Source organism: Antrostomus carolinensis, unplaced genomic scaffold, assembly GCF_000700745.2.
Source record: "Antrostomus carolinensis isolate BGI_N321 unplaced genomic scaffold, ASM70074v2 scaffold22540, whole genome shotgun sequence".
NCBI lineage: Eukaryota > Metazoa > Chordata > Aves > Caprimulgiformes > Caprimulgidae > Antrostomus > Antrostomus carolinensis.
The window spans coordinates 1-25,302 of NW_010290833.1; the positions used below are offsets into that span (position 1 = coordinate 1).

General features: G+C 35.8%; 1 protein-coding gene across 1 annotated transcript; it reads left to right on the plus strand.

The window, feature by feature from the left end:
* Positions 1-4,237: 4,237 nt before the first annotated feature.
* On the plus strand, positions 4,238-25,062 carry LOC104530147 (zinc finger protein 280D-like; the record flags this gene model as incomplete). The annotated part of the gene is made up of 7 exons (XM_010174654.2): positions 4,238-4,382; positions 8,126-8,191; positions 8,299-8,669; positions 13,112-13,229; positions 20,387-20,496; positions 22,205-22,434; positions 24,905-25,062. Coding segments are annotated over exons 1-7 (1,192 nt in total), but the record flags the coding sequence as incomplete, so codon positions are not given.
* Between the last annotated feature and the right edge of the window lie 240 nt (positions 25,063-25,302).

The following is a 25,302-nucleotide window of genomic DNA, read 5'->3' on the forward strand; positions in this document are numbered from 1 at the left end:
CTCGCACCCATCGCGGCTCGGGGGTGTGAACTTCTGAGTGGATTGCAAAGGCAACATTGCCCTTCCCTAGGCGGAGCTTACACCATCTCATGGCAGACAGCGCTGGCTGGGTTAGGTTGCCTTTGAGGGAAGCTGGTTTACGCTTCGGCTTTTTAAAACTTTCAGGTTGAGTTCCAGCTTGATTATTGTTTCCTTGCTGCCGAAACAAAGGCAGCACTCAATAAAAACAGAGTTGTGCACAGTCCTGTGCGTTGCATGTTAATCTGCAACTAACGTGCAAAGTTATGTGCTTGTATGGGAAGTCATCTGAAGATGCAACACGGCCGCTCACCGTATGATCTGTTTTGTAAATATTACAACTTCCCTCTTCATTTGATTAAATTGGGGAAAAGTATTGGAATAATTCACTAATAATAGTATTGTGGAAAGATGACAGACAAGGTTAGTTTGAGAACTTTGTGGTTAATATAGGTGTCCTCGCTCTGTGAAGCTACTACCAATTTTATACTGATGATTAGGTTTCAGTTATTTTAAGCCAATCTAAAGAAGTATTGAGTACTGGAAAGCTCACTTGGCCTTAAGAGTGGAACAGGTGAATTGCATCTAAAGTAATGAATGGGTTTTCAGTAACTCTGAATCTTACTGCAGCTGCATTTGCCATGACTTTCTAGGGTGTTGATTTCTGTGCCTCTTCAAGGTGCAGTTCTATAGATAACTTCCTACTGGTTTGCTACAGCTGTTACATTCTGGTTACATTTACTACTGCTTGTATCACTTGTTGTTTCTATGTAAATGCTTCTGAATCCTAACAGAAAAAAAAAAAAAGGTTATAAATACAACTGGCTTTTAATAAAGTATCTTCAAACGTAATTACCATGATAAATACAGAAGTCCAAACTAGTGCTTTTAAAACATTTATTTCATCAGAAGCTTATTGTTGTTTTATGCAATGAGTTATCTTTTGTTTTCCTCCATCTCGTATTATTTTGACTTTTTTTTAGCCTAGAACAGTGGTTTAAACATTTTCTTTGCATTATTTGGTCCAGCATTTCATTGGAGTTTTGGACCTCTCGGATCCATGGACTACCTTTAGGGCAAAAATAAGGAAAATAAAGTCTATTGTCCATAGGTTTACCTTTCTTATACTGGCATCTGCACCTCCACTGGGAAATATTTGGAGAGAGTGAGGGAAGGATTCACTGTTGATTTTGGCTTTGAGAGCAACCACTAGCAGGATTCCTGGAATGCATTTTCTACGTTAATGTAGTTAAAGAAGCCCAAAAAATTGGAAGCTAATTGTACTCTAAAAATGGATGTAGGTGTTTCCTTTGGCAATGGAGAGCATTTGGGCACTTCCAGCACACCTCCTGTAATCAAATCTGTTCCCACTTGCTGCAACTTTGGTTGCTCAGGCCACAGATTTTTTGACCTCTCAGTTGTGCTGGTAAAGCTGTTAGTGGGACAGGTTATTTTTAACCCGCACTGGTTCGCGTCATAGTCCCGTGAGAAGTTGCACTAGCACAACTGAGGGAGCAGGGCGGGAACTCATTAGGCTGGCTTTGCTGCCAGGAAAAGTCAGTGAAAGCTTGGCTTCAAATCAGAGCATTGAAATGCAAAAAATTAGATTAAAAGATCTGAAATAATTTTGACACTTGCCTTTTAAAAGCTGACATATGTTTTGAGCCACTTTTTGAGAATATCTTAATATGTATATCCTGATTCATAAAATGAAAGGTCCTTAAGAGGTGGTACTAGTTGGTATAACCTTCTAAAAGTCCATGCTTGTGTTATCAAATTACTTTGAACTGTGTTAAAAAAAAAAAAAAATCAGCTGCATTATAGCGTAGCTAAGGTTATCACATGTATCTTGTTACAATTCTGCTAACATATGGATTGCTTGTGCCCGTTTTGTATTTTTAATATAAATTACATGTGCTCTCATTTGCATTCTCTGACCACATCTTATAATTGAATACCTTTTTCCCTGAGGTCAAATAAGAGTATTTTTTTAATTTAAAAAAAACCCAAACCCATATTTGTGTTGTCAGTTCCACAAACAAAGTCTGTGAAAAGTCTTTCATTTTGCCTTGAAGTCTAATAAACTTTGCTATTGTGTTAGTAAATAAAAGTTGTTCTAAAAAACACACTTCTACAGAGGAGAGTCAGGCTTGATTTCCTTTCCACGGCTTGGTACACTGCCCCTGTTGCCTCTGTCAAGTGGAAACTGACTTCATATTATTCCTCTTTTCCTGTGACAAGCATCTAGTTTAGTGTCTTTATTCTCACCTTTCCTAGCACCACGCTTAACTTCAGCATCCAAAGCTGATGGAGGAAGGAAGGAATACAGCTTTGCTTCTTTATCTTATCCCCAAGACCTAGCATATAACACCAGCAGCCCAATTCACATGTGCTTTAATGCAAGTAGGGGCTCTGCTCCCTGTAATAGACTATTACAGGCTAATTATTTCTACCAAATCTAGCAGCTCATTACTTCTATCCTGAAATTATCTTCTCTTATTAGGTATTAGACAGTTTCTCAACTGTGTCTGTGCTGAAGACTTCCATTTAAAACACTGTTGACAGATAATGAGGGGTATTCTTATACTTTTTTATAAGGGGGCATAATTATACTTTCAAAAAATAAACTTAACCCAATGTTTAATATATATGTTGCTCCTAAAAAATTTTTGGAAAGAAAATAATGGGAAACTGTACAGAAAAAATGTTGAGTAAATGTTCTCTTTATCTTACAAGATAAGTAATTTAGTTTACAAAATATTAGTTTATGAATGTAATCTTGATTTTGTCACCTTGTGTATGAGGTTTGATAGTCTTCAATGACATAATCGTTTACGTTAGTGTGGGTCTGGTGCCCTGGCCCTTAGGACAAGTTTACGTTTAAACTTTCAGGGAACTATCACTGCAGAATAGTGGGAAGTCAAGCTTCCTTAACTAGTTTGCTTAGTCAGGTAAGTGTTGCATCAGCACAAGAATGAGTGAAGTATTGGTAATGGTTTTTGTTGGCAGTGGCCTGGTAATCAGACTGGAAATATTCTTACATTGATTGTGGCCTCCATGAGAGGATCTGTTGCTTGGATATTGTTCACTTTTAGTCGGAGCAGTTCAATGGTGAATTGAATTTCATGTGCTTAACCACTCATTAATTTCAAGAAATTCCTGTATCGGCTGGATTTACTATTGGGTTCCTCGTGCAAAACAGTATTGTTTCCCATTCAGTAATTGAGACTTTTTTGTGAAATTTTGTGAAGCTCCATGTCTTAGGCAAGACCAACACTATTGTTTTGAGATCCTGGTTATTGCTGAGGCTGCCCTTGTGGTTTTATGAAATTACCGGTCTTTCTACAAATTAATTTATTGGCAGCATGTGTAAAAAAATAGAAAAGCTTCTTATTTCCTGGATTCAGAAATACTTTCAAGATTATGTTAGAGGATGTGAAAAGAAAGAGGAAAACTTTATTGGCAATCACCATTATTTAAAAAACAAATAAAACCAGTTGTTATCAGAAGTGCTGATGTTTTTTTGGTTAATTCCAGAAGCTACATATTTTCGTTATTATTTTCATACGTTACTTTTTTCCTTACTGCAAGAGCAAGTCTCCAAGCATGAAGGACTCAGTCTAATGAGATCTATGCAAAATTTTTATCAAGTCCTAATTGATAATGAAAACACTATGCAGTGCATTGTTGGGTATGGTTTTGGATTTTTGTTGTTGTAGGATTTTTGTTTGAGGTTTTTTGGGTGGTTTTTTGGTTTTTTTGTTGTGTGGGTAGTGGGGATTTCTCTTTCTGGGTTTTAAAGAAAATGTGACTATATGGGAAGCCCTGGCAAAATCTTAGGAACTTTGTGGGACTGTGGTAGGTTTTGGGTTTGGGTGGGGAAGATACCTTTCACTGTGGTTTCAGAGGCTTCCTCTAATAGTTACTGGTAGGTTATTAAAAAAAAAAGTGTAAATTGTATGGAGGATATCTTTGGTCTTTCCTCATCTTTAATAGCAAAGATGAAAATTCAAATAATTATCAGAAAGGTGATGAGGTGTCAGTCTTTGAAGATCATCTATATCAGATCACATTAAACCTGTACAGAACATGGCAGGTGGGGGGAAAGACCATTCTATGGGAATTATCAAATTCAGTAGTTTTTTACCGTAACAGTGAAACATTTGTTTCATGAAAGTACTGAATGCTTTCCTGTGTGTTTTGTTTTTTACTGTCTAGTTTCAAGATGGCAGAATTATTTATGGAATGTGAAGAAGAGGAGCTAGAACCATGGCAAAAGAGAGTGAAAGAAGTGGAAGAGGATGATGATGATGATGAACCAATCTTTGTTGGGGAAATCACAAGCTCAAGACCAGCTAGTACATGTAAGATAACATTTTCCATAATTTAAACCAGTATTTCAAGGTGTAAAACTTTAAACTTACTTTGAAAATACAGAATTTTTAATAGTAAGACTTAAGAAATTCTACATCTTAAAGCTGTTCTGTAGCTCACTGTCATACTGAAAATTGTAATTCTTAAGAAATTCTGTCCTAAAACCCATGTTATGCAGAGCACTGTCTACATCTAACATTAAATCTCTGAAGTAAAAACAAGAATGTTTGAAGGTAACCATAACAATATGGTTAAAAATTCAATATATACAATGCTGAAACCATGCATTCAGTTGCTTTTAATATAGTTGATATTTAGCTAGCTACTTGGAAGTGTCTCTCTACTAGGGGAATGTGCATGAATTTAAGTCTTCATGTTACAGTCCCTCTGTTTTCTCCACCAAACACTTCATGTGTTGGTGGACAGTCTGAATGGGTGGAAGTCATTTTGACAAAACCAAGGTAACTGTCTTAAGTTCTATAATAAAAGCACAATCAAGAAAAGTTTAGTGTGAAAATAGTAGGAGCCTCTCTGTTAAGTAAGAGACTTTCATTAATAAATTCATTCATCCTCTGTAAAATAAAGAGGTTTTTTCATCAAGTTCTGTAGTTTTCTCCTAATGCAGGCAGTGCAGGGAGTGAGGTTAGGTGGTTGTGATGACAGCAGATGTGTCAGGATTCCATGTTTGTCCTGTGCTTGGGCTTTGGCAGGTAAGTAAAGGAGAACATTATTTTTGTTACTTGAATTAGTGAAACTTTTTGATTTTTATGTGTGGCCATCTTGCAGTCAATTGTTAAGTGGTTTGACCTAAGTTTTCTCTAGCTATTGAATATACAAGACTTTGCCTGGTGAGGTTTACTGCTTTCAGTTTCTGCCTCGTCTCTGCTATGCTTGTATCCAAGATTTATATAATCATTTTCTGAAGGTGTATAGTTTGCAGTGAAGAATCTCAAAACAAAATGTTAAACTAGGCTGTCACACTCTGCTGCATGGACTTTGGAGCTATTAGCTGTTTAGTCATTTTAGTTCACAATACTTTCATCTTGCATCTGAACTCTATTTTATTTGTTACTCACTGGGATAGTAAATCTAATGCTTCTTACCACTAAAAAAGTGGAAAATTATATTTTAAATATTAAAGAAATACTGCAGTTGAAAATAGTTCTTAAGGGTTAATCTTTTTGAATATTTAAAAAATATTCTAGATCCTCTTGAAAATTTGAAGAATATTTTTAAATTACACTAGCAAATTTTCTGCAGTTACAAACTTTTAGAAGAACTGAAAAATACCCTTACTATTTTCTGGAAGGTCCAGAGACCTCTGGATTGCTGTTGGTCATTGGCAGTATGTCGTGGCATAGAACAACTATTAAGGCACTAAGCGTACATTAGAACAACAAATATGCCAAGTTTCATTGTGATCATTGTAGTCTCAAGATTTTCTTGTAGTCATAAAGGATAGAAATAGTTCAGGTGAAAACTGTAATTATGATATGATTCAGCAACTTCAAGAACTTCGGTGAAAGATAGATACTCACAAAGCATGCATCTTATTCTAGTGCTGTCCATACTCAGTCCTGACACAAGTGAAATCATTTATGGTATAACCTTTTACTTTATCTCTTTTCCTTCCTTTTGTTCAACTTTTCTCTTTGTAATCTTCTACTTCACTATCAAAAACAGCTATGGAAGAATGACCTCAGTTCTTCTCTGGCTTGTAAGTAGTACTACCTGGCAGTAGTCAGGCTTCAGTTTGTTGCTGGTAATAGGCAAGACACAGTGAACTCAACTTTGCTTATCACTGTTTAGTTTTTACCTTAGAAAATTCCTGTCTGATCAGATGAAAAATTAGGTGTCAAATGGAAACTTGTGTGTAGTTCTTAACTTTTCTGAAAGGTATGTTTTCTATAATGTGTAGCAATTTTTTAAAAACTTTTCCTGACAATGCAATTACCAGTTTTTATACAGACTGGTGCAGAAAATTTGAAGTAAATGGTTAAAAGCCCAACTTTGACCTCCTGGAACAGTGTCATGTGTAATAATTAGTGTCTCTTTTGATGTACTGGTGAATTAGTTTGACTGGGATGAAAAGTAATTTGCACTTTGTTCCCTTTACCATTTCCTGCGACCGCTCATTTTTCCTACAGTTACTGCTCATTTTTGTTGCTTCCTGTTTCATAATGATACAAACCTGTAATTTGCTGCTGCTTTAAGGTGTTGTTCTGCATGTTAGCTTTCTTATACTTCAGTACCGTTTCACCTAAGCGGGGCAAATAACACTTTGATGGGGGAGGGGAAAGGGTGTGTCAAGTCTATGGTGGACCAGTTGAGTCATGTAAATCTAGTTTATCATTTCAAATCACTGACTTCCTGACATGTTTTTTTTAAAAACAGTAAAATCTACCTTTGTATTTTAGGCTGTGAATTGTGTGCACATCAGACTGTCTGAAGCTGAATATTCTTTGAGACCTAACTTTTTGGATAGCTTTTTTTTTTTTGTAGGTAGATGAAGGCTTTAGTTTCATTTCACTCTGGAATTCAAATGTAAGGTATAGATTTATTAACAAACATGAAAAAGTATGTGTTTGGCTAAATCCTGAATTAAGTTAATCCTTGCTCATAGTGTTATATTCAAGCAAAAATAGTATTACTATTACACAATGAAATTTCATCATATCTTAAAAAATGCAAACCTGTTTGGATCTGTTGGTTACAGCTGCTTTTTTAATAGTATGATCTAAATGCAGGTGACGGGTTGAAAGCTGTGATCTTCTGAGCTCTACTGCTATTAGATTTATTTATCAACCTGAGTAGTGTGTACTAATGAGCCATGGCTGGTGGAAACAGCCTTGAGGTTGTAAAACACAATGTGTAGACACTCTTAAGATCTATTGTTTGAGATCCTGATGTAATTTGACTCTAGTTTGAGAAGGTACTTTAAACCTTGTTGGTTAGATATTGGAGGATCAATCTAATTTTATATGCATATTTTCACATGTCAGAGCAAGAAACTTGACAGCAACACTAATAGGATTGAGAATCTGGTGGTAGAAAAAAGTTGGGGAATATTGGTGGCTTTAGTTAAGGAGTAAACATCAAATCTAAGAAATTACATGTGTTTCTGATGAGCTAGAACTCTCGTCATGGACTACCATGTAGGATATGTAAGAAAATCAATCCTCTTATAATGCAATTCTGACACAACTCCTTTGATTGCTGGTTTGTAGATTTTTCTTTCACATTGGAAAATGGAGGTCATGAAGTCTAAAAACAAGTTTGTATGTGCTGTATTTTCCTGTAATACACAAGCAAATTGTGTAGTTACTGGTGTAGAGAAAATACTTTCTTTAGTATGGAGCAGTTCTACTATTTGGGGAACTTACTAACTTCTGTTTCTCATATACATAAATGCATTATAATCAGCAAAGCTAAATATTTAGTAAATGTTCCTTTTTTTGTTTGCGCTCTTATTTGTGTGTTAATCTATCTCCAAGAAAATAAAAAGTGAGTTTCTTAGGAGAACTAGCTTAACCTAAGAGAAGGGGAGTAGAAGAACATATCAATTTGTACAAATGACACTTTGTTTTGCCAGGTATTTGTTTTAGAAATAATATTCTAATTTATAAGGCTAATCCTAATTGACTTATTTAGTGGATATGAATGCTACTTTTAATTTGAAAAGCAATTAAGCTATTCATTTAACTGCAATTAAGATAAATGTAACTTTTGACAGATATATTGAACAGAGTCAACCTCAGCTCATCACGAAGGGGGATACAGAATGGTGCACCCAGTAGAGGTACTTTATTGTCCTAATATGGTAATTAAAAACAAAAAATCCACAACACTTATGAAACATCTGACTGCAAAATTATATAAAGATAACTTTGGAATCCTTTGCAACAGGTACAGTTACTACATTCAAGCCTGACAGTCACCATTATGCGACACCTGCCTCGAGCCCCAGTGCCATGCCTGTTTCATCAGTCTTTCAGTCTGTATCCAGACCTACAACTAGCTCTGTAGCAGTTCAGCCATTGTCTATACCAGTGAATGTTTCAGGAACTTCAGAAACACTGCAGAGACCAGTTGCTGGATGTTTGTCAACACAGCAGATGCCTGGGTCAAGTTCTGGAGTATCACAGCCTGTTAGCAGACCTGTAACCATTCCAGTGACGACACAGCCAGTATCAAGAAATATCGCGGTTCCTGTAGTGGCTCAACCTGTATCCAGGCCAGTGACTACTGTAACAGCACAGCCTGTAATACTCGATCAGGTAAATTTTTATTCCCTTAAACTCTGAAATATACAGGTGCAATTACTTTGAATAAATTAATAAGGAACATAATGACTCAGTCTAGTAATTTGAAGACCTGGACTAAATTATAGACTAGCATTATATAAACCATGAAGATTTTAGGACTAATACCTTGCACTGGTAAATTACAATATATATTTGAAAATACTGATTTGCAAGACTTGAGGATGATACCTTTAGTAACATCTAAGTGGGATTACATTAAATGAAAATCTTGGGCATAAAAGAAATCAGTACTGTTTAGGTTATTTTGTTTGTTATGTGGAGAAATGATGGAAATTCTCCTCTAAATTTTGCAGATTTCTTTGCTCAGAGACGGATCCTCTGTATTGATAAATTAATTTCTTTTTTAATAGCTTGCATTTGGTGTTTAAAGTAACTTTGTGGTTTTCCCACCTGATTTTTTCTAGTGCCTTTCTTGGGATTTTCACTTAAGAGAATGCTTTAGTGGTAGCTCTGTAGGTGTTTTTACTTTTTGGTTCACATGGCAATTGTAGTGAAACAACAGTATGGTAAGGAGGACTTAAGCAACCAGAAGTTGCAGGGTCAGTAGGTGAAACAATTCGGCAACATTCTTTAAAAGCCCAAGGGAACTATGCACGTAGATCATGTGTCATAGATTTTCCTGGATTGCCACAAAACCTCAGGATGATAACTTTAGGGAGTCAAGTTAGATGCTGTTTTTATTGCCTTAGCTGTTGGATGTTTGTGGGAGAGAAAGAAGGAAGATTAAAATTTCATATTTGTACAGGGTAAACTATGATGTGATGCCTTTATTGAAAATAATTTAAGCTGGAACTGTTTAGGCAATGTGCCTGTAATATTAGTTACTACTGTCAGGTTAAAATGAAGCCTGACAGTAGACACCATCTCCACTGTCCATGCAAATATACACACCTGCCGTTCCAGCTGTGAGTCTTTTCATATAAATAAAAATCATGCATCCTAATAGATTCTGCATTTGAACAGGGGAATCTGTCTGAATGAACATAGTTAATAAGGCCATTAAAACATGAGAATTAGATATTCTTCTGAAGACTTGTGGCTAAATCATTGCCAGTGTGAAGTTGTTTAAGAAAATGCAATGTAGTCATTGCCTATCAACTGGGTAGCTGAATCTCTGATGGATTAATTAGGAAAGAACTCATACTTTCCAATTTTGAGTCTCAACAGTTGATTGATAGTTTGCAGAGAGAAACTGTGGATATCTCTAGTGAAGTGGGTTAGCTAAATCACTGTCACTGTGTCTAAGAAGGACTACAAATTATGTTGAATCTTGCCTTTGAAATTAAAATATTGTGATGTGAAGATGACTGAGATATGACTAGACACTGTGGCAGGACCCCTTTTTAGCTGAACATCCTTCAGAGTGCCTTTGCATTCTTAATATGGTGCAATATTTTTTAATCTCAGGATGTCAGTTTTTTCTATGGGAACTGATTGCTTTTGGTAACCAACAGGGATGAAACACATTATTTCCTCAGTTTAACACGTAGGTCTATAATTATCCTTTTGTCAATATTTGATATTCCAGGGCTTTTTTTAATCACTGAATACTGCTTTCCAATCACAGGCTTGATTTGCCGACTTCCTGCAGAAGTCTAGTTTTTGCGTTCTTGTTACTGCACTACGTTAATACAGTTCCAGAAATTCTGAGTTGAATTTGGCTTCAATAATACTGTTTACAGCAATTCTAATTCAGAGCTACTGCTGTTGTATATGATAGCATAGGGCTATCTTCTTCTTTAAGAAGAATTTGTCCATAGCAGTGAATATTTTCTATAATTCAGTGCTCAGAATGCTCTACAATAAGCCCCAGCCAATTCTGTCCATATCTTTCCCCTGCTTAGTGGGCATTTTCCTCAATCTGAGATGATTCAGAGTCCAGTTGGTCCTAGTTAATTTTGTGAGAGCAAAGATATGATACCATGCATTGTAATTTCTCTTGTGTGGGTTTGGTTACCAGTTACCATATTGGTTTCCATAGTTAGGAAATCTAGGATGCACAGTATGAACCCAGTATTTTCACTAATCTCTTGGAAAACTAAGAGTGGTGGTGGATTATTTTTCTTCACTTGAGCCATAGGAACATAATTTATAAAGGTGTTGACTTTCTGCATGTGAGAGCACCTGTACATGTTAGTTTGAATTATTATTTTTTTTTCATTTATGTGGTCAAGCTGTTTTGTTTTTTTTCTTTAAAACTTTTTTGCTTTCTAAAGCATGTAAAATGACAGAGCCAAATTGCATTAAAAGAATAATTGTAAACAGAAAAGGACATTTTGAAAACTGAGACACTGTATTTCCAGGATATCTGTTTTTACTTCCTTACTTGCCAGATATGTTCAGTATATACTAGGGAGATGTACAGTGCCATCAAAATACCCAGGCTGTTACTTAGAATAAAGTTAAAAGGTTAGCAGTGCTTAAAAAACAAACAAACCACAGAGTAGTAAGAGAAGCAAATTTTGTGTGCAGCTCTTTTATTGGTCATATTTCAAATGCAGGTGGTGTGCGTTGTCCTTCACACAAGAGCCTACCCCAGGCTTACTACCTGAGCGTTAGTTGTGCTTGACATGGGGTTTGCAGGCTAAGCTGCTTTGCTTGTACTTGCACTGGTGAGTCTGAAACCATTGTGGCTACAGCAGCACCTGCTCTGTTGTGACTGCTACTCCTAACAAATAGAGCAGAGAAATGTAGTAACTGTTTCCAGAACTTCTCCTGAACACTTCTGTTTCATTTGGTTAGTTTGGATTAGGTCACTCACTAGAAGAAAGAATGGCTCTTCATTATCATTAAGGTCCTGCAGGTTTTTTGTTTAAGAGTTATACAACAAAAAGGCAGGATGGGGAGAAGCATCTTCCTTTTTGTTCAGATATTTTCTGCTACTTACGAGTCCTAAAATAGGTTATAATACCTGTGTGTGTACTTGTGCACTTCTTCAGACTTCTTTCCATCAAGTTTAGTCAGCATGGTGGTAGTTAAAATGTGGTAACTTCCACAGGAATGTTTTCAAGTAAGTGCCGCAGTCGTGAATGGGAAGCCTTTTGTGAGATTGATCTTTACAGCAGAAAGTGTTTTGGCCTTTATCTCACGGATACACTGATGACAAAGTCTGTGTATGTGTATTGGGTGATCTTTTTTTTTTTTTTTTTGATAAGGGAAACGGAGCTACTTTTGTCAAGTTTTTTTGTTTCATAGTACAGCTTGATGAAGTGTAATTTAATTATTTCAGAGTAGAAAGATCAAGTGCTGGTATTTTGCCATTCATACCTTTAAGTTGAAATTAAACCTATCTCTATTACAGGGTTTTTCTTAACTCCTTACTGCTATTGCTGAATATATTTCATGTTCCAGATTGTGTTAGGAAGAATGGCCTATTAAGATGTGAGCAGTATCGATGAATCTTGGAAAGTGTGATTCTCATACCTCACCCCCACAACCTTGAATATCTGTAGAGAACTAAATTTTATGTTCCTTTCCCCTCCAAATTTTACCCATTGAGTGATCAGCAAAGGTGTTTAGTTGTAAGTTTTCAGTGTTGGAGCTGAGAAATGTGGACTCTTTTTAAATTTTTTTAGGTGATATGTAGTACTAAAGGGCAAATCATTTAAACTGAGAAGTAAGAGGATACCTGTACTTGGAGATGCTCAAAACTGAATATAACAAGGCGCTGAGAAACATGAACCAACTTTTAGGTTAGAGGTGCTTTGAAAAGAGGGTTTGAGTATATTATTTCCAGAAATCCTTATGAAATTACTCTACATAAAAGAAAAAAAAAAACCCTTAGTGTTATTGTGAATTTGAGTGCCATTCACAGTCAATGTGCTATAGATACACTTTTACTTTCATTAAAGCTTGATCACTTAGCAGAATTTCATTGATTTAATAGAATCTTGCTTTGAGAAGCTTCTGCTTGCTGCAAGTTTGTGCTATTTTGAGTTCTGTTTTCTGATCTTTTAGAATGCAGCTAACTGTTACACAAAAGTAACAGGCAAATGCCCGAGTTGGGTTGGAGGAAGAAAGTATTGAAGTTTTCTTGAAAAGCAATTCAAGAATAATTTGAAACATCATCAGACTTTTGAACAAAAAGCAATTACAATTAGCAGTTCAAACAGATCTAGTAATATTTCATAAAATGGACTTTCCCAGGTCTTAGGATTGTTTTTAATTCTGTTACACAGCTATGGATAAATTAAGAACCACTGATAAGAGTTGCAAACTTATCAAAATGTCAAAAGAAACTATTTTGGGGAGATTGTAATTAACTTGATTTACAGCTGAGTACTTATGAGTACTTTTAAGCAATCATATGTTTTTAATATAAACCCTTTGAAGCCTGCAAGTAAAAAAAATGTTAAACCTCAAATTTCTTTTCCCTCTTGAAAATATCTCATTAGGATTATATTATGGATTCTCCACCAGCTGCACCAGATAATACATCTGGTATACTGTTTGGTGTGAGACAGAACTCGGGAGTTCCACAGTACCAGACTGGGCCAGCAGTGAATGTAACAGGTGGGTATAACTGTAGTAGTTGATAAGAGAAAGAAACAGCCTAATGTCATTTAACTGTAGTGCAGATCTTCGGGTTATAACTTTAAATAGGCTTTCTAGAGCATAGTGTAGCTTCTTCCCCCTGTACATAACACTGTATAATATTTAATGAAATAAACTTTGGAGCCTTGTATTGTCAGACTTTGCTTTTCAGCGCATTAGGCTGACTATAATGTCAACTGATGTCTTCTTATAATGCTCATTTAGATGGAAAAAATATTGTCACATCCACTGTAATTTTTTGGACTAATAAAGGCTCATTTTCAGTATATCCTGCACTCTTTGACTAGCATGAGTAGGAATGGCTGTTAGCAAGAGAGGGGCTGTGAACAGTACCAGAAGAGCTTCCCGAGTCTGCTGAGCGGATTCCCTCTGATGGTGATCTTGGTTTCCTGACTACTGTATGTAGGAGTTGGAGTAGATGGGATAAAAAAGGTCCTGTCTGAAAAGGGTGGGGGAAGAGAGAGAATATGTAGTTTGACATCTAAAATATTTTTTTCCAACTAGCTAAATTGTGGTTCAGCAATAACCTACTTAAACAGAAAAGCGCCTTTTTTGGTGTCACATCAGATAGGTACATTTAAAGCATGCAGTGTATTCAGTCTTAAAGGCTATAAATTAGGGCTTCCCTTCTCTCGTGAAGGATTGCACTTCTGTAATAACTGACCAGAATCCTGTCATTCAGTCTATAAGTTACAGATGACAGTCACTTCTGATTTTTTCCCTGAGGTAACGGGTTGTGTACAGTGAATGGCCTAACCAGTTGTACTAACAAGTTGCATAGAGTAGAATGATTACAAGTTTATTCTGCTTGATGTAATAATTTTGCATCTCTAGGTTAGGCATTCACCCCAGATACTTACCAGTGAAGGGTTAGTAGTGTATTTCCTTGGATGTGTACAATTATTCTGTGATCGCATTCTTTCCTTACTGGGTTAAATAGCTTTTTGTAAAATAAGCAAAGGTTTTATTTCTTGCAAATGGTTCAGTATTCCAGCCCTTGCTCTCCAAAGAACAGGTATTAAAGTTCAGTTGCATGTGGTGATGTGGGTTTTTGTTTTGGTTTTGTTTTTTAAATTTAGGAGACCTGCTTGCATATTTTAAAATTACATGTATTAGTCTTTCCTTGAGAAAAATGAAATACTTAAAAGCATCAAGGATCGTAATTCAATGTGTCTTAGATATACCGTACTTAGTCTGCTGGTTTCTGTAAGATGGCAATAGCATTTCAAAATTAAAAGGTTTATAATTGTGGGTTGAAACATGAGTATCTTCGTGACACAGAAGGCAAATTTAAGATACATTTAACTTCACAAGGAAATGTCTGTGTATTTTATGGTTTGACGTGCATGTTGAGGTCACATAATGCACTTAGGTTCATGTTGTTCATTTGTGCCAATGCCTCCTTGCCTGTATTGGTGTTATGCTTCCACTAGTTCATGTGCAGCACTGTGGGCACAGGACATTTTAGAATATGGTATTTAAAGGCAGAATCCTTTTGGGAACTGACCTGTGATACTCTGCAGGACAATTTAACTTCTGTGCATGGATAGTTAAGGAAATTTTTTACCTCAATATAGCATAAATATTTATTTCTGAGGTCTAAGTGTGGAAATGACAAGCTGGTAACAGACACTAACCAAGCATTTTGTTAGGTTACTAAGCTAAATAGGTGGTGGTATTAAGTTTTAAACAGCATTGGTAACTCTTCTGCAGGTTGGATGGGCACTGGGAATGTATGTAAAACTGTAGTTTGTTTTCTGAGAATAATTTGGGATTATTCTCCCACAAACATAACCCACTTGGAGGAACCAGAAAATGCCATAGCCAATGATGTTCAGGAGTTAACTGTACTGTATACATGTGTTCATAGCACCAGATCAATGGGAGGTGTTGGTGAGGGCCCATGCACTAGAGGTCTGAAATAATTTTACTTTCATGTCCCTATTTTGTTTATTTGATCTGACTGTTACCACAGTACCTTTGATGCTTTTATTCTAGGTTACCATTTTGAATGTCTTTTGCCATCATTCATAAAATCAGGCCCAGTCAGCACAGATGCACTTAACAGTATTGAGGATTTTACAGTAGTGTTGTAATGTGTGTTTAGAAAGCTGTAGACAAGGTGATACTGCATCCAGTATACTTTGCTCCTTCTTGCGATCATTTTAGATACTGTACACAATAATACTGTGTGTATGAGTATGGCCAACTGGTTCATAATCACTACAAAATTATTTACTAATAGTGTGAAATGAAAGTAGGAAGACTCCTGAGCAGCCTGAAAACCAAACAAGAATTGTTTGGCTGCTACTTTTTTCTACTCTTGAGTACCTGGAGTCCCTGTGTGGTAACAGCTGGGTAGTGGTTTGGACAAACTGGTCTGGAACATGAGTGATCCAAGGAATTCTTGTGTCCACACACCAGTTGACAGAGACAGTTTGATGAAAAGAGGAATCAGGCTGATTTATAGCAGCTAGATATTAAATACTGCTTGGAATTGGTTTGATCATTTTTCAAAATAGGCTTTAGCTTTTTTAAATGAACAAACAATTAAAGTGCAAACCTATGTATATTCTACTAATATTAGTATAATTCTTCTGAAAGGGAATTTTTTAGATCAGAGTTGTATAAGCTGAGTTAAGAATGCTCACCTTTATAAATATATAAAATAGTCTTCAAGTTTTTTGTCACAGATGTGTCAGGCTTTTTTAATTGAGATTATTACCAATTTTGTTAACATGTAAAAATAGTCCTTTTTTCCAAATTGGATTTTCTATAGTAAAATAAAATAATTTACTGAAGATTCTTGTAAAATCAGTCAGACCTTCTGGCTTTGCCCTGGCCCTCATTACACAACGACAGAATTAAATATGTAGCAGCAGTTCCTGTTGTTTGATGGCCTGATGCTTGAATAGCCTCAGTGATAGAGAAGAATGCTGTAGTCATACCAGCTATCTGGAGGCCTTTGCTGATTAAGATCAATGTAACCAGCTTGTATACCTAACAGTGCAAGTATAAGTAAATTTAAAAACCCTAGGAAGTAGTACCATCTAATGAATAATCTGTTTATTTTGTGAATGTGTTAATTACCCTAGGCAAACTATTGCATAGAGTGAGACATTTGAGCTGAATATGGTCACTTGCATTAGAAAAATGGAGAGTTGTGCTACAAAGGAGAACATTAGGATGCTTAAATACATCTATAACAAGTGAATTATGTTTTCCTGTGTATGAGGCATGGTGTGATAAATTCTCCAAGATGCTGAAGTGTCAGCATTCCCTGCTGGGACTCTTTGCCTCTGTGGATTGAATGGAGAGACTATCCAGACTGTGAGGTGGAGATAGTTACCACTAATTAAACACAACTTGGAGGTGGGAGAGGGTTGTTTTGTTTCTTCTCAGAAGAAGTTTGAATGACTTTGTGACGCAATTCATCTCTGCTTGCTGAGAAGACTTTACGATACTAATTCAGTTTTTAACTACACCCAAAGAAATAATTGGAGCAGCTAGACCATTGGGAGGGGAGTATACAATATGTCCTTGGTTCAGATCATTGTTTCTGGAACTAAAGTCCGATCCTTGTCATAGTTTATCATAGTCTTAAGACTCTTTGCAGTCTGTGATTGTGAGAGATTTACAAGGCCTGTGCTGGCACTTCAGATTTCTTGGTATGTAGCTGTACTATTTCAGATGTACTTGAGGACTGATCTCTGTATTGAGGTTACATCCTCATAGGCAATCTTACGGTGTCAGAGACATGGATTTCAGGACAAGATGGAGCCAGGTCTTGATGGGCATGTTAATCAGGCACTGAACCTCTGAATTTCAAAGTTATTTTTGAGTGATTTTCTGTTTTAGAAAAAATACTGCAAACAGTGAGTGGATCAACGCCTCTTTCAGAAGAGAGCAAATAGATGTGCTGTGATTGGTCATTAGAAGTTAAAACACTGTTTTGCATATAAACAGAAGTCTCAAATGTTTTAGAGTTAAGTAACAAACTAAACCAGTGTTAACATAGGGCCAGAAAGAGGTATGTTTTTTTATCAGAAGGGCGGAGGTTGTTCCAAATAGTGAGCATTGCAGAAACCAGGTGCTTAGCTTAATTTTGTCCCTGTGAACTCACCTTGTCTCAGATTAGTGTGGGTCAAGATGTGAAAAGTAGGCCAAATGAATTCAGGTGGTCATAGTATGATTTACTAGGATGGAGCTGTATCTTTTTGCATTTGCCCTTTCCTTTTCCACTGACTGTAGAATATTCAGTTCTTAACTTCTGTATGGCTTATTATTTAAGGAAATCTGAACTGTTTTGTGTAGGCTTGTCCATCCTTTAAAGCGTAGGCATCGGTAGTGTGTTCGTAATATACTATGGAAAAAAACTGAGGTCTTTAAATTCAACCACTGTAGCGCTGAATGAGTGTTTTTGTACCTTGAGAGTCTGCTGCTTCTGAGGGCAACAGTGTAACTCGAAAAAAGACCAAGCCTAATGAGGTTGGTGGTGGAAACAATTGAGCTGTTTCACCTACAGTTAACTCTAACCATCACAAAATGTTTCTTCAAAAGGTAGGGTAGATCAAATGGTCTAGCTGTAAATCTATGCATCTGTTTTGTGGGAAAAGCTGGCACTCTTGTGATGTTTAAGTTGATTGGTATTATTAATGCTATTAAGGCAATGTAAATAAGTAACACTGTTATTGTGCCTTAAAATAAGAAAAACCTTTTTATGGCAAGGATTTATATACCTTTACAAATTAACACATCGTAGGTTATTACCTATTCAAATTTTAGACCTTTATTGTTTAGTAAGTATGTTTGAATTCTGTAAAGCAGTCATTATTCAAGTTGTTTAGTGGTTATGAAGACAGATGATCAAAACAAATGCCCCTGACCTCATACTCTTAGTTCAGATTTTCTATGTCAAAGAACTGAATAGGGAGTTGAAACTTTAAAAAACAACCAACCAGAAAATCAAGACTGAAAGAATTCTGTGACTGATGAATTTATCAACTAATTCTGATTAGATAAAAGGAAGGAAAAAAAAAATTGTAGGAATGTCAGGTAAGGCAGCAAGGACTCAGATTGTGGACTCTCCATCCTTGGAGATATTCAGAAGTTGAGTGAACACGGCTTTGAGCATCCTATTAAGACTGGACATGCTTTGAGTGGGAGACTGGACAAAAACATCTACTGATCCAAACTAAGTTATTCTGTGATTCTGTTCTGTAACTATTGCAAAGTGTGTTTTGCAGTTCCCCCCCTCTTTTGCAGCAGTATTTTTGATACAGTTTAAAATAGTAATGGGAAGGGAGGAGGGGGAGAAAGGATGTTCTTTGAAAGACCTTTCCTTGTCTACAAGAAGAGAGGTAGTCTAGCTGTTTCAGCATATTAATAACTAGGTGCATTTTCCTCCTGAGCCAAAAGGTGCTTTCCAGCTGATTGTAATAAATGAGGATTTATTATTGACTTTGGGATATGTTCAACCATGTACTCTCTCCTATAATGTTAAAATGAAGAGCTACGTACAGTATGATTCTGTTGTTTGGAATAATTTCATATTTGGATTTTTTGCATGTCTTGTTTGCAGCTGGTTTGCTATCAGACTCTTCCCCAGTAACCAGAAGGAAGTGGCTATAACATGGAATATTGCAGCAAAAAATTTTCCTACACCCTGTGTTGGGTAAAACAGATATTGTGCTTCAGCCTGTAGTATACAAAAGATAACCAGAGGATCTCAATAAATGCAGCAACAAAGGAGTAGATCATATTTACAGGGAACCTTATTTTTATGAGTTAGTCTCTAAGCTGTCCCATGCTAGCATAGCAATTTCTAATCTGTTGCAGAACCCAGTACTGAAGCACCGCAGAACACTAGATCTTGCTGCAAACCTGTTTTCTTCCAACTCAGCTTGCACTTAGCTGTGACATGTCAAAATGTTTAACAAACCATAATAGCAAAGACTTGCAGCACTGCTTTGGAGTGCATCTCCTGCATGGCCATCCACTCATGTAAAGGACTTGCTGCTTAATTCTTAACAATGCTGTTATCTTCAGGGAAAACTACTGTTTGATCCATGTCTACCTCATGGACAATGCAAGACTATTTTTACGAAAAAAAATCGTATAGCGCTATTGCATGGTCATCTCTTAACTCATACGCCTACTCATTCTCTTGTTATGAGGTGGATGTGTGTTTATTATTTGTGTGTTTATTATTATTACATTTTGTCATAGCCCTGGCAGGGCTTGACAGTTGACTCTACAGTTGAGATGTTACTTAAAACTCTTTGTGTTTAACCTCTTCTTCTAAACTATGTATTCAGCACGGAGTCCTCCAGATCTGTGAATGACTTGAGAATGCAAGAGAACTTCATCTGGAAAAGTAGCTCTTACTCTGATGTTTTTTGGCGATTTGGAGAAAACTGGAAGCCTGGGTTTCTTCATTAAAGTTTAAGCTAATGCAAAACTTCCTTGATTTTGCTCATAAGCTATTAATCATTCCATGTTGATAAGAGAAATACTATTTCCTTTCATTACATAGACTAATTATTTAGAGGATTTATTCTCCAGATTCTCCAAAGACACCTTTGCTCAATGGGAGTGATGCATCTGAATAGGCCTAGGTTCCAACAACTGTCCAGAGAGAAATATTCTCATCATTGAGAACCAGATGGTGAAATTATTTTCCAAAAGCAGTTATCTGAACCCTGTTGTGATGATGATCAGGTTATGGCATAAAACAAGTTTTATATGTTCATTTGAGAATTAAAGTTTTTAAAAGCATCAAAAATCCATCTTATCTGGGAGGTGGGTGGGTGGTGATGCGCAGAGTTAATGCTTCGTCTCTATCATGCTACCTTCACTCTCTCTCATTTTTTCCTCATTATTGCTAAGATTTTGTAAAAATTGTTTATAGATCTATATCAAACAGAACAAACTCAAAACTGTGGAAAAAAGGAAGGGTTAAAAGATTATAGTAAAACCTTGCTTATGGTTACTACAGCTGCATTGATTGTAATAGTTTTAATTTGAAAAAGCATATTTTGCTAGAATAGTAAATAATAATAAATCAAATATTCTCCTTGTGAATTCTGAATTGTAATGTATTTTAAATTTTACAGATACAGATGCTGCATCGAGCGCCATTAAAAATGGAGGACCTTTTCCACGAGCTTGTCCGAAGTGCAATATTCATTTCAATCTTATGGATCCTCTAAAAAATCATATGAAGGTAAAATATTTTGGAGCTGGTAAACATAGTAACAAACTTATGTGGGCTTATGTTTGGTTATGAAAGAATGCCATGTTTTGATATGAAGATAGTCTGGCTATGATCAACCAGACCCAAAATGCTCAATGTCTTGCAGTCGTGGAGAGGAGGAACGGAGTAGGGAAGCTCTGAATCTTGACACTTTTTGCCTTATTTTTCCAATGAATTGAGGCATATTTGCTATCTCTGTATGATTTCTCTCTGCCAAAGCTGTGACTACTTGAACCATTGTCCAGATTCAGGTGAATTTGGTGAAGGTCACATTATTATGCCTATTGGCAGCCTGTTGACCCACATCTGTGTTAGATCACTACTGAGACAAAGATGACAATGTAAACTTACCTTTTTATGTTGATACATCATTAGGTAGCTAAAAAGTTGTTCAGCTGAGGGGAAAAAACTTCATATGCAGTTTGTACTTTAACACTGAGACACAAAACTTTCAGAAACTAAGAATCACTTAGTCTGCTTATGAAACTACTTGTTATTGTTTCTAACACTGTTTTCTGGAAAATATTATTATTTCACAAAGATTCATGCCATTTTCAGGCATGTGTATTCCATTTCAGGGGGCGGTGAAATGGCTTTGCACTCTGTATACAATGTGAATAATGCACACAGAAAGGAATATGAATTATTATGGAATAGAAATCTGCAAGGCTCTGAATTACTGTTAGCACAGATCATTCTGATTTATGGGGCTTAAGATAGCTAAATAGTAGTTACTGTCCTTTTCAGCTTCAAAACACAATTAAGAACAGTGGAAAAAAATCCAAAGTTTTTTTTCTCTAATCATTTTTTGTAGAGAATAGCTTTTGCATGGAGTACATCAGTCGAATGAAAGAACCATTGAAGTAGTGGATTTACTTAGTATTATTTAATTAAATTTTCAGTTAAACTACATGGGATAAATATACTGAGTCACACTCCCACAGCAGGAAATGAGCTCCTTAGTAGTAGGCATATAGAAGGTAGTCCTGCACAATAATAACCATTATTCATCAGGAGAAAGATCTGTCCTGTGAAACATTCTGATTTTGTTCACTGTTGGAAACTTCATAGCATCTTCTGTATGAAGAACTTCACACTTTTCAAGCATTGTTTCATGTTATAGCTATTGGGTTAAGTATTCATTATGTACATTGACATATAGAAACTTGAACGATGTGTGTTGTGTGACTTAGAAATTCTGAATTTTTCAGTAATGCTGAAAAGAACTTTTGCAGGTTTCAACATATGTCTTCCCCAAAGAAATAAAAGATAAAACTTTCCATTAAGTTCTCGGTAAGCTTATGTTTGTCAGCAAAATACTTGCGTAAAAGCTGCTTTCTCTTTCTCGTTATTAAATTCGTAGACATTTTTCTAATGAGTAAGGCAACACTTCTTCTGATTTCTAGCTTAAATTTATCTTACATGAACCTATGAGAATAATCCTGTTTCAGTTTTTTTGATATATAGTGTTTTATTACCTAAACACTACTAAAGATCAGTTACTGTTCAAATCCATATGTGGATATGAATAAAATCAGTGTGTCAGAGAATTGATCTTTGCATTTAAGTCTAGTTAGTAAAAGGCTTCCGTTTTTAAAATGCTGTTGTCATCAATGCAGTTTGGTAAGAGAGACTAATACTTTTATCTCTCTCTCTTCTCCTCCTCCTTTCTATCCAGTATTGTTGTCCAGATATGGTAAATGACTTTTTCCTGGAAACAACAGAAACAGAATGTTTGAGCACAACAAGCAAGACTGCCGAATCTGAGAAAGGAAAATTGATTATGTTAGTTAATGACTTTTATTATGGGAAACATGAAGGTGACACCCAGCAGGTACAACAGGAGCAGAAGACTCATACGACATTTAAGTGCTTCAGTTGTCTGAAAGTTCTTAAAAATAACATAAGGTATTTGAACTCACTTCCTGAATTGTTTGTTATATAGCCCTTAGAACTTAGTCTCATGCATTAAAAATTTGTCTTTCTGGAATAGAAATTTTCTTCTTATTAAAAACTGATAATATTGGGTGACTGAACAGAAATTGAATTAATGTGCATGTGTGGCCATAACTTAAACTTTTTACAGATTAGAGTACAAATTTTAATGGGGTCTAACATAAACAGAAGAGTTTTAATGAGAGTAGTTGGAGGACTTTGGGGTTAGAAAGGACAACACAAAGTATTTTACAATTTGCCATCTGGATTGATGGTGATATCAGTAGATGCGAGTGTTAATTCCCTTTAGAGATGCACAATGAGTAATAGTTGGTGGTTTACTTATGTAACATCTGTTATTTTGATGGAATAATTTTACTTCCAAATGCTGCAAAAAAACTTCAGTAAGCAGTTTTAATAGGTAGACAAGTTTGTGTCATTGTTCCTTTGGAAGTTAAGGTCATCGAACTTTTTTACATGCATTCTTCAAGGAAAGCTGAAGTAGCAGAATGTAAAATTGAAAAATGGACTATTCCTTCAAAGGGCACAGTCTGCAAATTCAAATGAACAGATTTATGCTAACATTAGACCCCTATTACTGAACAAAACAAAAATTTCATGTAATAACAAACATTAAATTTGCTATTAATCATTAAGTATGTGTAAATTCTAAGCAAAAGTGCTGGTAATTTGTCTTCAGCAGTTTGAAAATATTGTATGTTGTTAGACTTCAAAAGTTTACCCTCATAACTTTACAATTCCTGTTAGTTATGGCATTTCTTCCTTTGCAATTTATCTTTTTAAGAGCAATAAACAATGTTTGATGTAGGCCGAGAGATTTTTTTTCGTCCGTTTTTCTATGCATAACACTTTTTGAATAAGCCTTTATTGCAGTATCATTAAAAGTGATCTGTGCAGAAAGAATGCTTTATTAAGATACTGGGTTAATTTTAAAAAATATTTTTCAGGCACAGATTTTTACTCCACATTATATGTGTAAGCTATTGGTGCTATATTGCCTATATGTTCCATAGCAAGTCATTAAAAATGAGCACCTAATTTTTTCTTTTAATTTCTCTAGAGTTGACTTCCAGCCATATTAATTATTGCAGTAACATTGTAGCTGTATTCCATAGTTCTATAGGTTCAGAATTTTATTTAACCATTTATAGTCGACAAAAGAAGTACATAGTGCCTCTCCACTTCTAGTGGAAGTTTTCTGGACCTTAATTCAGATAAGCACAAAATTATTCATTGGGGTAATCTTGTGCTTCCTTTAAAAGATCAATGGTTGAACCCACCATTGAAATAATGTTCTGTTAAGGTAATATGCAGTACTAGTGTCAGTTCCTTTCTTCTCCTTAGGTACCTGGATATCTTCAGTTAGGTTTTTTTGGTGGTGGGGTGGGGTTTTTTTTGCTTTTTTTATCTTATTTTTTTTTTAAGCACTGCATGAGACTAAGAAGCTTGAGCTCGAGAGACTGTTCTCCTTGCTCATTTATTTTTTCCAGTTCCAATGTCCCCACTTGAAGAACTACATTTCTTTTTGTGTGTATGACCTACATTTAATAGTTCCTCTGGCTGTACTGAAGTTCTACTTCAGTAGAACTGCTCTCAAAATAGAGCAGTTTTCAAAGTGTTAACAGTAGTGGGTTGTGCAACTAACCTGTCCTTGTGTTGCTCCACCAGTAACTTCCCTGCAAGTGTTGTTATGGGTGCCTGGATTTCTCAGCCAGAATATGTTCATGCTATGGATAGGTGGATATATTATTGAGGAAATGGTGGTAATGTGCAGTAGGAATGTTCCACCAAGTTTCTCGTAATCTTTTGATTGTCAGCTGCACAGTGGCATTCTTTGATAACTGTCCTTCATAATTGAACTTCAGTCCTAAATCATTTATATTGAGAAGGCCCCTGGAACCCTGCCAGATGTGGTTTCAGGTAAAGCTATAATGTCCTAATAGCAGATATATTCTTGCTACTTAATAGCTTTCAGCAGAGCTAAAATTCTACATGCTTTGGAACGTGGCTTTGATACTCTGGTGGTGATGAAGCCTGAACAGCTGACATGTTTTTTGTTATTGCCTTTGCTAATTTCCCTTTATTTCAAGGCAACAATTTTTTTTTTCTAAGCAAACATGAAATATGCAATAGATAGCTTAGTCCTATAACATTTTTCAGATATCACAGAATGTTAGGGATTGGAAGGGACCTCGAAAAATCATCTAGTCCAATCCCCCTGCTGGAGCAGGAACCTAAATGAGATCACAGATATGTTGCAAATGAACACTTATTCCTTAGATTTTTTTTTTTTTTTTTTTTGCATTGAGAAGTCCTTAAGGATTAAAGTTTGTAAAGAATCCTGGACGTTTTGTATGTGATAAGTCATGTATAGTGAATGTTAAAATGTAGGGTTTTTTCACCTGTTTGCTATCATTTAAAGGTTTATGAACCACATGAAACATCACTTGGAGCTTGAGAAGCAAAGCAGTGAAAGTTGGGAAAGCCACACCCCCTGCCAGCACTGTTACCGTCAGTTTCCCACCCCATTCCAGCTACAGTGCCACATTGAAAGTACACACACGCCTTATGAGTCATCTAGTAAGTTGGGTTGTATCACGTTGAATCTTTTTGTGACCTAAAATTTTTAGATATTTTCTGACTTTTACTTTGCTGGTTTGTAACTTCAGAATAAAGCTATTGTACTTTGAGAGCAATAATCTTGATATTTAATATAGGAACTGAGCACTCATTCAATTTATGTTGGAGCAATATGTGTGAGGAAAAATATTTTTAAAAGCTTTTTGTTGAGTTGTTTTATTATTATTATTATTATTATTA